The sequence below is a fragment of the Sturnira hondurensis genome, unplaced genomic scaffold, assembly GCF_014824575.4.
Source record: "Sturnira hondurensis isolate 20B ecotype Veracruz unplaced genomic scaffold, ASM1482457v3 Scaffold0003693, whole genome shotgun sequence".
Taxonomy (NCBI): Eukaryota; Metazoa; Chordata; class Mammalia; order Chiroptera; family Phyllostomidae; genus Sturnira; species Sturnira hondurensis.
Genome location: NW_028076324.1, coordinates 1,164,389 through 1,177,438, shown reverse-complemented (window position 1 = coordinate 1,177,438; position 13,050 = coordinate 1,164,389). Strand labels below are relative to the sequence as shown.

The 13,050-nt window shown below is 35.7% G+C and overlaps 1 protein-coding gene across 1 annotated transcript in view; it reads right to left on the bottom strand.

Moving 5' to 3' along the window:
• Nucleotides 1-1,816, bottom strand: part of GALNTL6 (polypeptide N-acetylgalactosaminyltransferase like 6) — a 74,322-nt gene extending 72,506 nt beyond the window's left edge. The window contains exon 1 of the mRNA XM_037042752.1: nucleotides 1,718-1,816. Coding sequence (XP_036898647.1) covers nucleotides 1,718-1,816 — 99 coding nt within the window. The remainder of the gene's footprint in view (nucleotides 1-1,717) is intronic.
• Between the last annotated feature and the right edge of the window lie 11,234 nt (nucleotides 1,817-13,050).

The window sequence follows — 13,050 nt, the reverse complement described above, 5'->3', positions numbered from 1 at the left end:
AACTTCAGAGTAGAATTTTCATTACTTCACTCATACATATAATCAGGTGCCCAAGGATTACCAGACTTTTGAGAGAGATTTTAATGTAAAATTCAGAGGCCAAAATAAACAAAAGTTACAATAAACTGCAAGGAAACAAAGGCAATACGGTAACCCAGAGAAGACAACTTCTCCCCAAATCTAAATTTAATTTCCTCAGGAAACTTTAAGAAAAAGTTCTCGCATAGAAACAGAAATTTAAAAAGAAATGAGCAGTTAGAAAATATAACAACAACTACAAAAAAGAAACAGCTCTTAGAAAATGAAAAAGGAATAGTAGGCAAAGAATAATTAGAGGCAGTTTGAAAATAAAGGTCAAAGCAACCGAACTCATTCACAAAGCACGTGCCAAGACCTACTGAAGAAGCGGTTTCACAGTGAGGGCTGTTGACCAATATAAAGATTAGAAGTGCCTGCAACCTTTTCACCTGCCAGAAAGGTAGGTGAATAAACACAAATCAATCCCAGTCCAATTGAGTAGAACGACCAGTGTTCTGAAATCTCAACCATCCATTAAATTAACTAGAAAAAATATAAAAAAGGGGAAGAAACAAGAGTGTCAGAAGCAAAAAAAAAACAAAAACAAACAACAACAACAACAAATCCTGAGTCATTGCCTGTCTTTCAACAATATGTTAAAAGAAGAGTTACAGTTCTTCCAAGGAGATTAGGATAAATTACTGCTGCATACAGGGTGTGGCAAAAGTAGCAACATAGTTACAAATATGCAAAACACAATAGTTTTTTCTTATCTTATTACTTATTAACTATTGTACTATTTTCCATATAAATGACTCTAAACCCACTTTTTCTCCACCCTGTATAGAAAATTTTAAACAAATAAAAACTAGGGCGATTAATTAGGCTGGAGGGGAAAATATATATAAAAAGGAAAGTATATAGAAGACTATGATTTAGATACAAATACTCTTACCTAAATATTGATTTAACAAAAATTGGTGCTAAAACTATACTGGAAGTTGAGCAAAAGAGTGAAATAATAGTTTTAAATACACATTTATGTAACAGGAAAACAATCGATAAAGCAAAAGTGGACCAAAAAAAAAAAACCCTTAGAGAACAATAATATGCACATGCTATCTGCAAATATGGAAGCATATAACTAAATAAGGATCAAAAATTGACATGGTTGACCCTGGGTATCAGAAACTGCAAGTAGGAGGATGTGAGCCAGGTGGAATTGTGCTTTAATAATAAAAGCCATCTGAGAATTTGCTACACGAATACCTCTTCGTATCTATTTCAATGCTACTCACAGATCAGCAGCCTCAGCATCACCTGGGAACTTGTTAGAAATACAATTTCCCAGTCCCAACTTATACCTGCTAAATAAGAGAGGAGGGACACGGAAATCTATGTTGTCACTACTTCTGCAAGTAACTCTGAGGCTTATGAAGCACTAATTCATATGAAAAGGGAAGTAACAAACACAATTATTACACTAAAAGAAAACATAGCAGACTCATCAGCAAAGCCTGTGCCACAATTTACTGAAGGATCCTTTTCTCATATATAACAAAAGTTTGATATGTTTGTGTCACCTTCTCTGGCCAGAAAAGTGGGTGAATAAGACTAAAGCAATCCGCATGTGTTTGTGGGGAACTACATTGGTCCCGAAAGCTTAACCACCCACCAAACGGCCCGTCGATGTTCTAACCTTTTCTTTCGCATAAGCAGTCTCCGGTGTCAGATCTATTTGCTTCTCTCCTGGAGTGTATCGTGTGTCCTCCGTGTGATTATAGTCGTACAGAACCATTATCTACGACCTTGTAAAATACATGGAAAAAGTGCTGCACTCCATGCGGCATATATTTCAGACCTATCATCAGGTCAGCCATTTATTTGCGAGCACCCTTCCTATTTCTCACCTGGTACACTTCTAATTCACTGCGATGTCACTACAAATAATTAACTTGAAAAAATACCAGGAATAGAAGAGACATAATCCATTAAGCATAAGCCATACCTAGCAGTTAAAGCTGAGTTCCAAGAACCTATGGAAAAATAATATACTGGAGAATAGGTCATGAGAAAAAAGGTCCAAGGGTAAAACATTACTCACAGACAGTGTGCTTACCGGAGATAGCAAACTCAAACACCTGGGGTCAGATATATGACAGGGATGGGTCAAAGTCAAGGGTGTGCCCCCCTAAGTAATGATGGACTGACTCCTGGGCTACCTGACCACCATCAGCGACTTTGAGATAATGTTCAAACCGTTCCCAGGGGCTGTCAGTCTGAACACCCCAGGCGGATAAAAATACTAGTCCCTTGCCTCAATTAGAGGAGTTTTATTCATCACAATATTTACTACAGATGCTGATGACACTTAAAAAACACACTGTGTGAGACTCCATAAAGAAAAGATTGTGTTCAGGACCTGTCTTGGGGTTTATAAATCAACAGCCAATGGACTTTTATTCTCGCCATCAACCGTATACCTACCACTATACATATTCTTTAGAAGACAACATGATGTAGTAGAAGTACTCTGGATTCAGGGCCAGAAGAAATAAATTAAAGTTTAGACCATACGCAGGAAATGCACATTTTCTCTAGGTTCCTCAGTTAACTCATATATGAAATTAGGGTAATAAAAATAAGACCTACCTTACCCACCTCCCAAGGATTTTTTGAGTACTAAATCAAATAAAGTATGTGAAAGCCCTTGGCTTATCATAAAGTGATATATAATACCAGTTGTTTCCCCATCTCTGCTATTTTTACCTATATATTTGAGTTACTTCCATTGTCCTTGAAAAGTTACAGCATCGTTGCAGAGACAAAATTTATATACATTAAACAAATAATAAATGATGTAGGCTAAACTCTATGTCTGAGACATTAATAGGATATACTGATGGGTGTGAATTCTTATATTAGGTGTGATTAAGTTTCTTATATATTGAAGCCATTTGGGAGACGTTCTAAGCAAATGGAACACTGCTAAAAAAAGTAATATAATGTGTGATACCACACATTAAAGAAAAAAGAACACAACTAACATATTTATTCTTATACAATTTTATCTTCATAAGAGCTGGATGATGGACTAGAGTTCAGAAATATGAAAGTCACATAATTAATCGAGTCTTCAAGACCACATAACTAATATGTGGCAAACTAGAATTTGGACTAAGCTGATCTGCCTTGAATTATTATGAATTACAAAAGACAAAGTGAAAACGTAAAGACTTTCTATGATTCTCTCATTATTCACTTACTCAAACCCTATACTGTCATTTTTAAAATGTTAGGAAATCAACTAAAGAGATAAGTTGAAGCCAAAAAAATTACTATGCAGGACCTTAGACTTTGCCCACTGAGCACTAAGGAGTCATATAAATGGATCTCAGACTGGAGAGTAATGCATTAAATGTCATGTGGAAATTAGTTTTGTCGATGTTTGTTCTAACATCCTTTTTATTCCTAAGTTTGAACCCAACTACAGAGCATGCGAAGAGTCAAGAGAAATCTGCAGAGAAGATTCTGCTTTTTAAAAAAAAAAATAATTCTATTTTTATTTTTAAAGTTATTTTAATTGTTCTTCAAGTACAGTTTTCTGTCTTTTACTCCTATCCCAGCCCACTCCCACCCAGTGCTCCCCACCTTCCTCCCATTTCTACCCCCTAGTTGTTGTCCATGTGTCCTTTATACTCGTTCCTGTAAACCCTTTTTCTTTTCCCCTGAAATTCCCTCCCCTCTCCCCTCTGGTCCCTGTCAGCCTGTTCTCAGTTTCAGTGTCTTTGGTTATATTTTGCTTGCTTGTTTGTTTTGTTGTTTAGGTTCCTGTTAAAGGTGAGATCATATGGCATTTGTCTTGCATTTTTGCATGCTCCTAAAACATACTCGTAAGTTAGGGTCTGACTATAAAATCCCTTTTCAAGTGAGTAGAAGTGTCTTGTTCTTCACATTCTGTTTAAATTTTTAAATGTGACATTATTAACAAGATAAATCTTTTTTCATTGTTGTCCCAGTTTTCCCCTGGTGCTCTCCCCTGCCCTGCACCCCCCACCCAGTCAATCCCCACCCTGTTGTCTATGTCCGTGGGTCATTTATACCTGTTAGTTTATTAGTCCCTTCCCCTTCCAACCTCATCCCTTCCCGCTCCCCTCTGGATGGAACTGGAGAGCATTATACTAAGTGAAGTAAACCAGGCAGTGAAAGACAAATACCATAGGATCTCACCTATAAGAAAGACCTAATGAACAAAACAAACAAACAAGCAGAAGAGACCCAGAGGCATGGAAACAAGGATATAAAATAAGTCTTGAGGTGGTTTGGGTCACTGAAATTTCCAGTCCAGCCTGTTGACTTTGTAAACACTGTATCTGAAGTAGGGCTGAACACACAGATGTACGATAGCAAGCAGAGGGGCATATAAAAGAGTTCAACTCTTATTTTTAGATTTTATTTTATTTTTTAAAGATTTTATTTATTTATCTTAGAGGGGAAGGGAAGGAGAGAGAGAGAGAAATATCAATGTATGGTTGTCTCTCATTCATCCCCTGCCAGGAACTGGCCTGCAACCCAGGCATGTGCCCTGACTGGGAATTGAACTGCGATCGTGTGGTTCGCAGGCCCGCGCTCAATCCACTGAGCTACACCAGCCAGGGCTTATTTTTAGATTTTAAAATGTTTCAGCAGAATCTGGGTTGCAATATAAAATGTCTAGATTTTACAATTTTAAACAGATTCAAACATTTATAAATATACCATAGGATCGTGTGTTTGGGTGCCAATGCAGTCACCATTCCTGAACCAAGGGCCAGGCTTGGGTCACAAGCTTAATCGGGACCTCACTCAGCTTGCCTCAGAAACTGAGGGCACTATCTTTTATCTGGTGTAAACCTGACTGACATCACCAAAACCTTGAGCTTATATATTTATCCTCTGTATCTGTGTCACTGTCTCGACTCCTCAGAGCACTGCACGATTTTTCATGGATCATTTTAATGAACCTCACACAGTATCTCTACAAGGAGGCCGTGTAGATCAGGAAAATCCGTTACAGACAAACTGCGAGGCAGTGTTGGTAAGCGGAGCTGCAAGGGGGAGGCAGTCCAAGCAAGACTCGGTGCTGGTCACCAGCTGCATAGTGCTCTGGTTTTAATCTTGAGCATAAAAAAAAGACAAAACCAGCTGAGTGTCTGGACGCTCAGAATCCCAGATTAAAGGTGATGTGCTCCTGTTGGCTCAGTTACACTGACCAGGCACCTGCAGGATAGAATGCAGCAATGGTTACTTCCATTACACATGCTTCTCTTTGGGACTTATTTGCACACAGAAAACACTGCCATCACACCCGTATTGTAAGAATACTATTTTATTTGGAACAACTGTATGCATGTAGTACAAGGAACACTCAGTTTGAGAGTTCTACTGACATCTCTTGCTTTTGCTCCAAATTCTTTAAACATCATTCATTTGCATAGGCAAAGGTCACATGACCCTCGTTTTATGATTTCTTGGGTGTTCGTGAAGAATTTCTGAAGATGCATCTCTGTTGACATTAAATACATGTCTGGGTGGCTGAAAAAAATAAAAACATTGCTTTGATTCTCTTTTTTTCTATTTTGTTACTTCATGAATTTCATCCACATTATAACAAAAATTATTGTCAGTAAACAGAAGTTTCTGTTAGTCCATAATCAGAAAGATCAGTAGCAAACTAGTCTCTTGCAAATAAAGGATGGCATTATTAACTTTTTTAGCTAAATACAATTTAATGAAAGCACCTGGCAGAAAACCTTCCCGATATTAAAGAGGGACAAGAACTCAGCAGCAGCCATAATCCAGCAGACACGCTATGCTTCCATTAAACTGTGCAATGTGGAAGAGTAGTGCCACTGACCCTCAGAATAACTAGTGTTTACTTTTATCCAGCACAATGAAACACGTTGACTCAGCAGAAAGCCCCCAGGCCCTTGCTTGCTACGCAGTAGCATACCTCGTAGAAATATTCGGGAGATCAGCATGTTACAAAAATAACACATTTTCTGAGGAGTATTCCCATTTCAAAGTATTCTTTGTGATCCCTACAGGAAAAAATAAAAAACAATAGAGAAAACTTAGTATAGAAGTGGACAGGATTTCTGTGAAAATTTAAAAGCAAAGAGTGCTCATGTCAAAAAAAAAAAAGGCAAATTATATTAACCTTCAGGAATGACCTGGCCCCTGGTGATGGAGATGCACTCTTGAGTTTTCTGCGGGTGTTAAGTCTGGGCTTCTTGACCCCCTGAAATTTCTGCAGAAGGTCATCAGATGGTGCCTCTAGAATTCCACCCTATCAGTGCTTCAAGGGGAAAAACAGCGCATTCGGGTGCTCTTCAGAATCAACATTGTTTTAACATGCGGCTGTGTTTGCTTTCTAATGTGAGCTTCCTGTGTTTCGTCCGAAGGGAAACATGACATAGAAACATGAAATGAGGATTAGAGAGAAAATGCAGAGGTCCTCCGTCGTAAGTGTGATAGTGTCAAAAATAAATAAAACAAGTGTCAGTTCTTCCCCAGGTGCTTGTATATATCTGCTAACAAAATAAACAGCATAACAGACCTAGACCCAGAATTACAACTGAGAATACAGGATTAGTTTATAATTAAAAAATGATCAGATGACAGCATGTCTCAGTCATTGGCTTCAAACTCCTAAAATGTTACTGTACGTATAAACATATGTTCAGTCTGGCTACAGCTATTACCATTTTCATAATAACTATAAACATCATTGCCTCAGCGGTACGCACACAAACATAGATGCGACCTCAACGTTACCTTCGATGAGACTTTTCTACCTTTAGTATTGTTACAAGGTAAAAATGGTTTTTATAGTGATAATTTAAAATCTTTATCTGAAGGAAACTGTTCTAAATTATGAAGACAATTGAATATGCAAACTTCATACTTGACAGGCTCAAACAGTGTTTTTAGCCTGCCTGTCTTCAAGGCTGAATTTTTGTTTCAAGCTCATTCAATCTTCAGGAAAATTGAGTCAAAAGGCAATGCAGTCATTGTAAGTCATCATAAGTTTACCAAACATTTACTTCCGGGAGTACCACAACTTAACAAGTAAATGTATATAAAATGTGCCTTAGTAGTAGATACATTGCTTAGAGAGAGAGACCAGGGTATTTATACCATGTTTTCCTCTACTATTCATATTTTATTACTGGCATAATTTTATTCAATGCATCTTTCAGCTGATCCATCAACAGATATTTATGGAATGTCTGCTCTGACACTGGGAATATAATTGTCAGTCAGACAAATTTACAGCCCTTAGGGACTTGATCTTCTAGTAGAAGGATGCACACGTTCATTAAACCAAGATTAATTGAGTTAGCACCTACTATGTGCCTGGCACTGTTCTAGGTACTTGGGATTTATCAGTGACTAAGGTAGAGAAGATACATGCCTTTCAGGAGTTTACATAGCTTACATTCTAAAACTGTAATATTAAAAAATACAATTAACAAGTAAAGTATATAGTATTAATTTCAATGAAGTCTTTTTGCTTTATTAATTTAAGTATTGTAGGGGGAAGGAGTAGGGGAAGAGGTGAGTTGAATTTGGAACATACTGAATTTCAGGTGCCTAAGACCTAGCAGGAGTGATAATAGTTTTTCCACTGGAAAGTTTTGCTTTAAAAATTACTTAAACTAAGAATTTTATTTGAGTATAAAGACCCATTTGCATGTGGGTAAGTGGCCATCTTTTGGGGCAGAGGCATCAATGCTTTGACTATGCAAACCAGCTTGCTTTTAATGGTATTGATTATTTAACACAAATATAATTTATCTATGGTATTTATGGGAGGAGGTTAATCTTCCCTTCTTAAATACCAAATGATAAAATGTCAAGACTTGACAAGGAGAAGAGAAAGCACTTAAGACCTAAATCTTAAAAGGGTCTTGGACCATGACTTTCACAGCTAATTATTTCACATACTAGTGGACCACTTTCCAAGCTCTTAATTTAGAGTATTTGGTTCAACACACTGTAGACATGAAAGACAATGGATTGCTGTGTTTTCCTGGTATCTATGCTGTACTTTTAAAGTGATTTACTTACGGGAAAGCAACTTTGATTATTATAATTATAGTTTACAGTCAAATAGTTTTTTTAAAAACTAGAACAAAGTTTAAAACAGCCTATTTTATCGACCATAGATATGAGATTGAGTAACATATTGGTAAAGGTTCAAAAAGATTTCTCTGCATTTAGTGATGGCACCAAACAAATAAAGTTCTATGCAGTGTTTTTCATTTCTAGGTTAAGGATGTCAACCGCGCAACAATGCAACTTATTCTCCTTTCCTTCCTTTGGTGTCTTTAAAACCATCCACAAAGGAGATATTTCATATTAGTAATAAGTATAGATGCCAGGGGTGAAAATACAATGAACTATTTCACTTGCACCATCCAGGTTTCTCTTTCATCTGTATGCCTTAAACACAGATGTTCAGGTCACCCTTGTGCAATCCGAGAGACTACTGCTAACTGCATAGCAATCTAATCTAAACATTTGACTTTAGCTGAACTCTTTAACCTACATCTTTCTGCCATCCCAAATATCTAAAATAGATAGGTAGTTTCCAGTGAATTAGGGACAGGAAACAATTAGTGGTTAAAAGCACAAATTTCAATGTCTTTCTTAATTTATAAAATGGGAATAATAAAACTTATCTCAAATAGGTTTAAGATGAGAAGATTTATTTGTAAAATATCTATTATAGTACTCAGCACACAGTGAATACACATCAATGCAGACACACAGTAAACAAACAAACAAATAAAATAATAGGCCAAGATGGAATCACTTATACTAAGCCACATCACCAATCACTAACTGTTAAAGAGAAAACCAGTTTCAAGATGGAGTCAATTGTGCTAATCAAACCTAGATTTAATACCTTACGTAATTGCTGTTTCGACCTCTCCCCAAATCAATAATCTTAATCAAGCAATCCAGAACTTTCTGGCAAACTTCAGTGAGGTGATCTGCCACACAGGTTCTCTTCATCCCCCACAGAAAGAAGAGGCAATCTGCATAACGAACACTTTTGTCATTCTCTTCCTTCTCGAAAAAACACACGGTGGTCTAAAATAATCCTGTCTTTTCTGTTGTCCCACCTTCTCCCAATGAAAACCTTACATTTGCACAACTCCTCAGCGACTTCTGTTTGATAAGTGGGATGTCAGCCAATTCATCAGTAGCTTAATAAAGCCAATCATGTCTTCAAATTTACTCAGTTGGATTTGCCTTTTATAATACCATGAAAGCAAGAACAGAGTGGAGCAAAATGCTAACAGTACTGAAAGAAAATACCATCAATTTATAATTCAACACCCCATTAAATTATTTTATAAAAAAGAAAAAAATAATGACATTTTCAACAAAAATAGAGAGAATTCATTACCAGCAGACCTGTCTAGCAAGAAATGTTAAAAGAAGTTCAGAGAGAAGGAAAATGATATTGTTCAGAATCTCAGTTTTATATAAAGAAAGAGCATCAGAATAGGAATAAATGGGGATAAAATTTTTATTTTTTATTCTTAATTTAAATATAATGGTTTAAAATAAAGGTAATGTATTGGGTGAATATAGCATATAAATAATTAAACAGCTAACAGTAATATCAAAAAGGGAAAAAGAGAAGAAATGGGAATAGACTCATAGGGATACTACGGTACACACAAATCAGTATACTGTCATTCACTGGTAGAGACAAATTTAAAGAATTAATAATTCAAACTGTAGGACAACCAATAAAAATGTAAAAAGAAGTACAATTCATGTCTAAGAAGCAAATGGAATTATATAAAATAATTAAAACTATAGAAGGTAGAAAGAAAAGAGAAAAAAACAAAAACTACTCTGACAGAGAAAAGTTACAAACATGGTAAACATGTCAGCATTCATTTTAAATGTTAATGGTCTTAATACACCAATCAAATGACAGAGATTGTTAGAGTAGGAAATTTCTGTCCCTTCCTGTCAATTTTGGTGCACATGTAACACTACAATAAAGGAATAATGCCTATGAATAAAATAATGAATGAATGAATAGCAAACCAACCAACCAATGAAAGAAATAAAAATCAACAACAAATACAAACGATGATGGAGATAATTCAAGGGGCCAAAGAACCAACTGAAAGAGCCTTTAAATAGCCAAGGCTGAAACAATTTGAACAACAAAATAAACCAGATACTATTCGATTATAATAATTTATTAAGTAAATATCCATGAGACCATACTGATATAACTAAATGATTGAATAAGTAAATAATTGGGAAGAGACAAATACTTCCTATAAATAAAAGAGTTTCGAATAATTTATGTAGATAACCCACCCACCCTCGAGTAGGTGAAACCCAATTCTATATTCCTTAGGTGTTGGCAGAATGACTTTGTTTCAACGAGTATAGTATGAAGTGGGGGCAGGGCTGGAGGTAAGAATTTTACAGTGGACAAACCTGCCTGGCAAGATCTTAGCCGGATGATCAAGGTCAACATTAACACTGGTAAAAAATATTGTTATATACACTGGATATGATATCATGGAAATGGCACTTTACCACAGTAATCTTCCTCCCCAAAATCCATAACAAGAGACAAATCTTTTTAAAAAGATTTTATTTAGTTTTATTTTTAGAGAGAGTGGAAGGGAGGGAGAAAGAGAAGGAGAGAAACATCTACGTGTGGTTGCCTCTCACGTGCCCCATCCTGGAGACCTGGCCTGCAACCCAGGCATGTGCCCTGACGGGGAATCGAAGCAGCGACCCTTTGCTTCGCAGTCTGGTGTTCAATGAACTGAGCTACATCTGCCAGGGACGGCACACAAATCTTAATAGAGGAGCATTTTACAAAATACCTAACCAGTACTTTCCAAAACCATCAAGATTATCAATAACAAAAGAAGTGTGAGAAATTGTCACAGGTAGAGGAGCCTAAGAAAATATAATGACTAAATGCAATATCATATTCTAAAATGCATGCTGGAATACAAAAAAGATATTAGGTAAAAATTAAGAAAATATTAACACAGTATGGACTTCAGTGAATAACAATACACCAGTATTGCTTCATTAATTGTAATAAAGGAATGCTGTGAATATAAGATGTTAATAATAGGACAAACTGTATTCTGGGTTTATGAGAACTCCTTACTCTCTTTACAATATATTTCCGCAAATCTAAAACTTATAAAAATAAAGTTTATTTAAAAAGTGACCACACTATTTTTAGCAATAATGTTGGAATTTTAACAATACTTATGCTTAATACACTATCATATCTATCCATATGTAGAAGCTCATAGTTGTCTTTTCAATTCACAGTGCTGTTGTCAACACTTCTTGCTCTTTATTATGATGTATATCCACATAATTAATAACTGTGAAGTAAATAATGGGGGAAGATGGCATTGGTTTTCTATGCATAACGCTAGTTTGCATTTAGATGATGATAAACTATTCACTTTAATTATCTTTATTTACTTACTTGACTTGATACCATTTAAAATTCTAATGCACCAAGGAGTCCTTTTGTCAGCTTGACCAGGAAAACTAAATCCACTCAGCAAAATGAATTTGTGGAAGGACAGATACAAATTTGAATGAAATGAAAATTAAACAAGCTCTAACCTCTATTTATTAAACCTATGAGTAAGTAAATGAATTAGTCTTACTAATATAATTCCTTATTTTGATCCTATGCTATTATTCCTGTAATAAAAAAGAATGAAGTCTGTTTGTTTCATTGAGCTACAATTATGGTCATTTGTTAAAAGATTGAAGGCTGATGCCAGTTCATCCTTGTTTTTCCTTGTGTGACATACCTGTTATGAATCAATAAAATGTAGCATTAAAATGAATAATGACTTTTTTTTAATGTTTGGTTTTCTAGGATTACTCCAGTTTTTTGACCAATGATCACGCATCCTCCTTCCTTAGGAAGATTCAGAATGAATGCATACTTTTTCAAATAGAGTCTCTTAAACTATACCACACTGATGCTTTTGAGGGAAGTAAATAAGATCCATTTCTCAACGAGCTAATTGTGCTCATTGAGAGATGAGTACATCTCTCATCTCAACCACCTATATATTCTGAGCTTGCAGTGGTTAGTTTCTAGAATGCTGAATATCTCATGGTTAAGCTTTATGAGGCAATTGTTAGGTCAGGACTTATATGCAATTTTGCAACATGTAAGATTGTGAGATCATTTATGAATTTTGAGACATGAATAAAAAAATTAAGTCACTTTGAAACTTTGAGCAAATATTCTCTTTTGCAACTAGACATCCTTGTAACATAGCACTTCCATAGAATAGATAGAACAACCAAGGAGGGAGAGAATTTGAGAATTTCTGTAATTTAATCATTCTGATGATCTGAGAAATTATTTATGTTTAAAAAACCTTTCTTTTTGTGCTTTCCTATAATTTTCATTCAAAGCTGAAAGAGTAAATCCTTCCTTCAACGTAACAACCCTCTAATTGTCAAAAGGTAATGTTCTTTAGTTTCTCACACTAAACATGATTATAGAGATTTCATCATTCTTCTCAATCTCTGTGTGTTAACAGCCATACTCACAACTGTGATTTTCAGATGGAGTTCAACCAAACCACAAAAGGCAATTCCATTCTCTTGTTCTGAACCCAATATTTCTATAAAAGCAGTCACCTAAGCACTTTATGTTCTCACCTATAAAATTTGTTTTTAAATATACGATTGGGTTTTGTGGTTTCCTGGGTGAAATCATTCACAAAGCTCCCAGCTTTGTGGAGTATAAACAGTATAGCATCAAAATTCTTCCTATATTTTTAAGAAAAATACCAAATAGTGCAAATATTAGAAAGCCTGTTCAGCAGGTCTGCATCTGTTGAAGTACAGTTACACCTTGTTTAGTGATGCCTCTCACATGTTTTCAGGTTCACAACGATAGAATTTTGTTTCTTGTAGGTATGCTTTAGGAACTCAGTA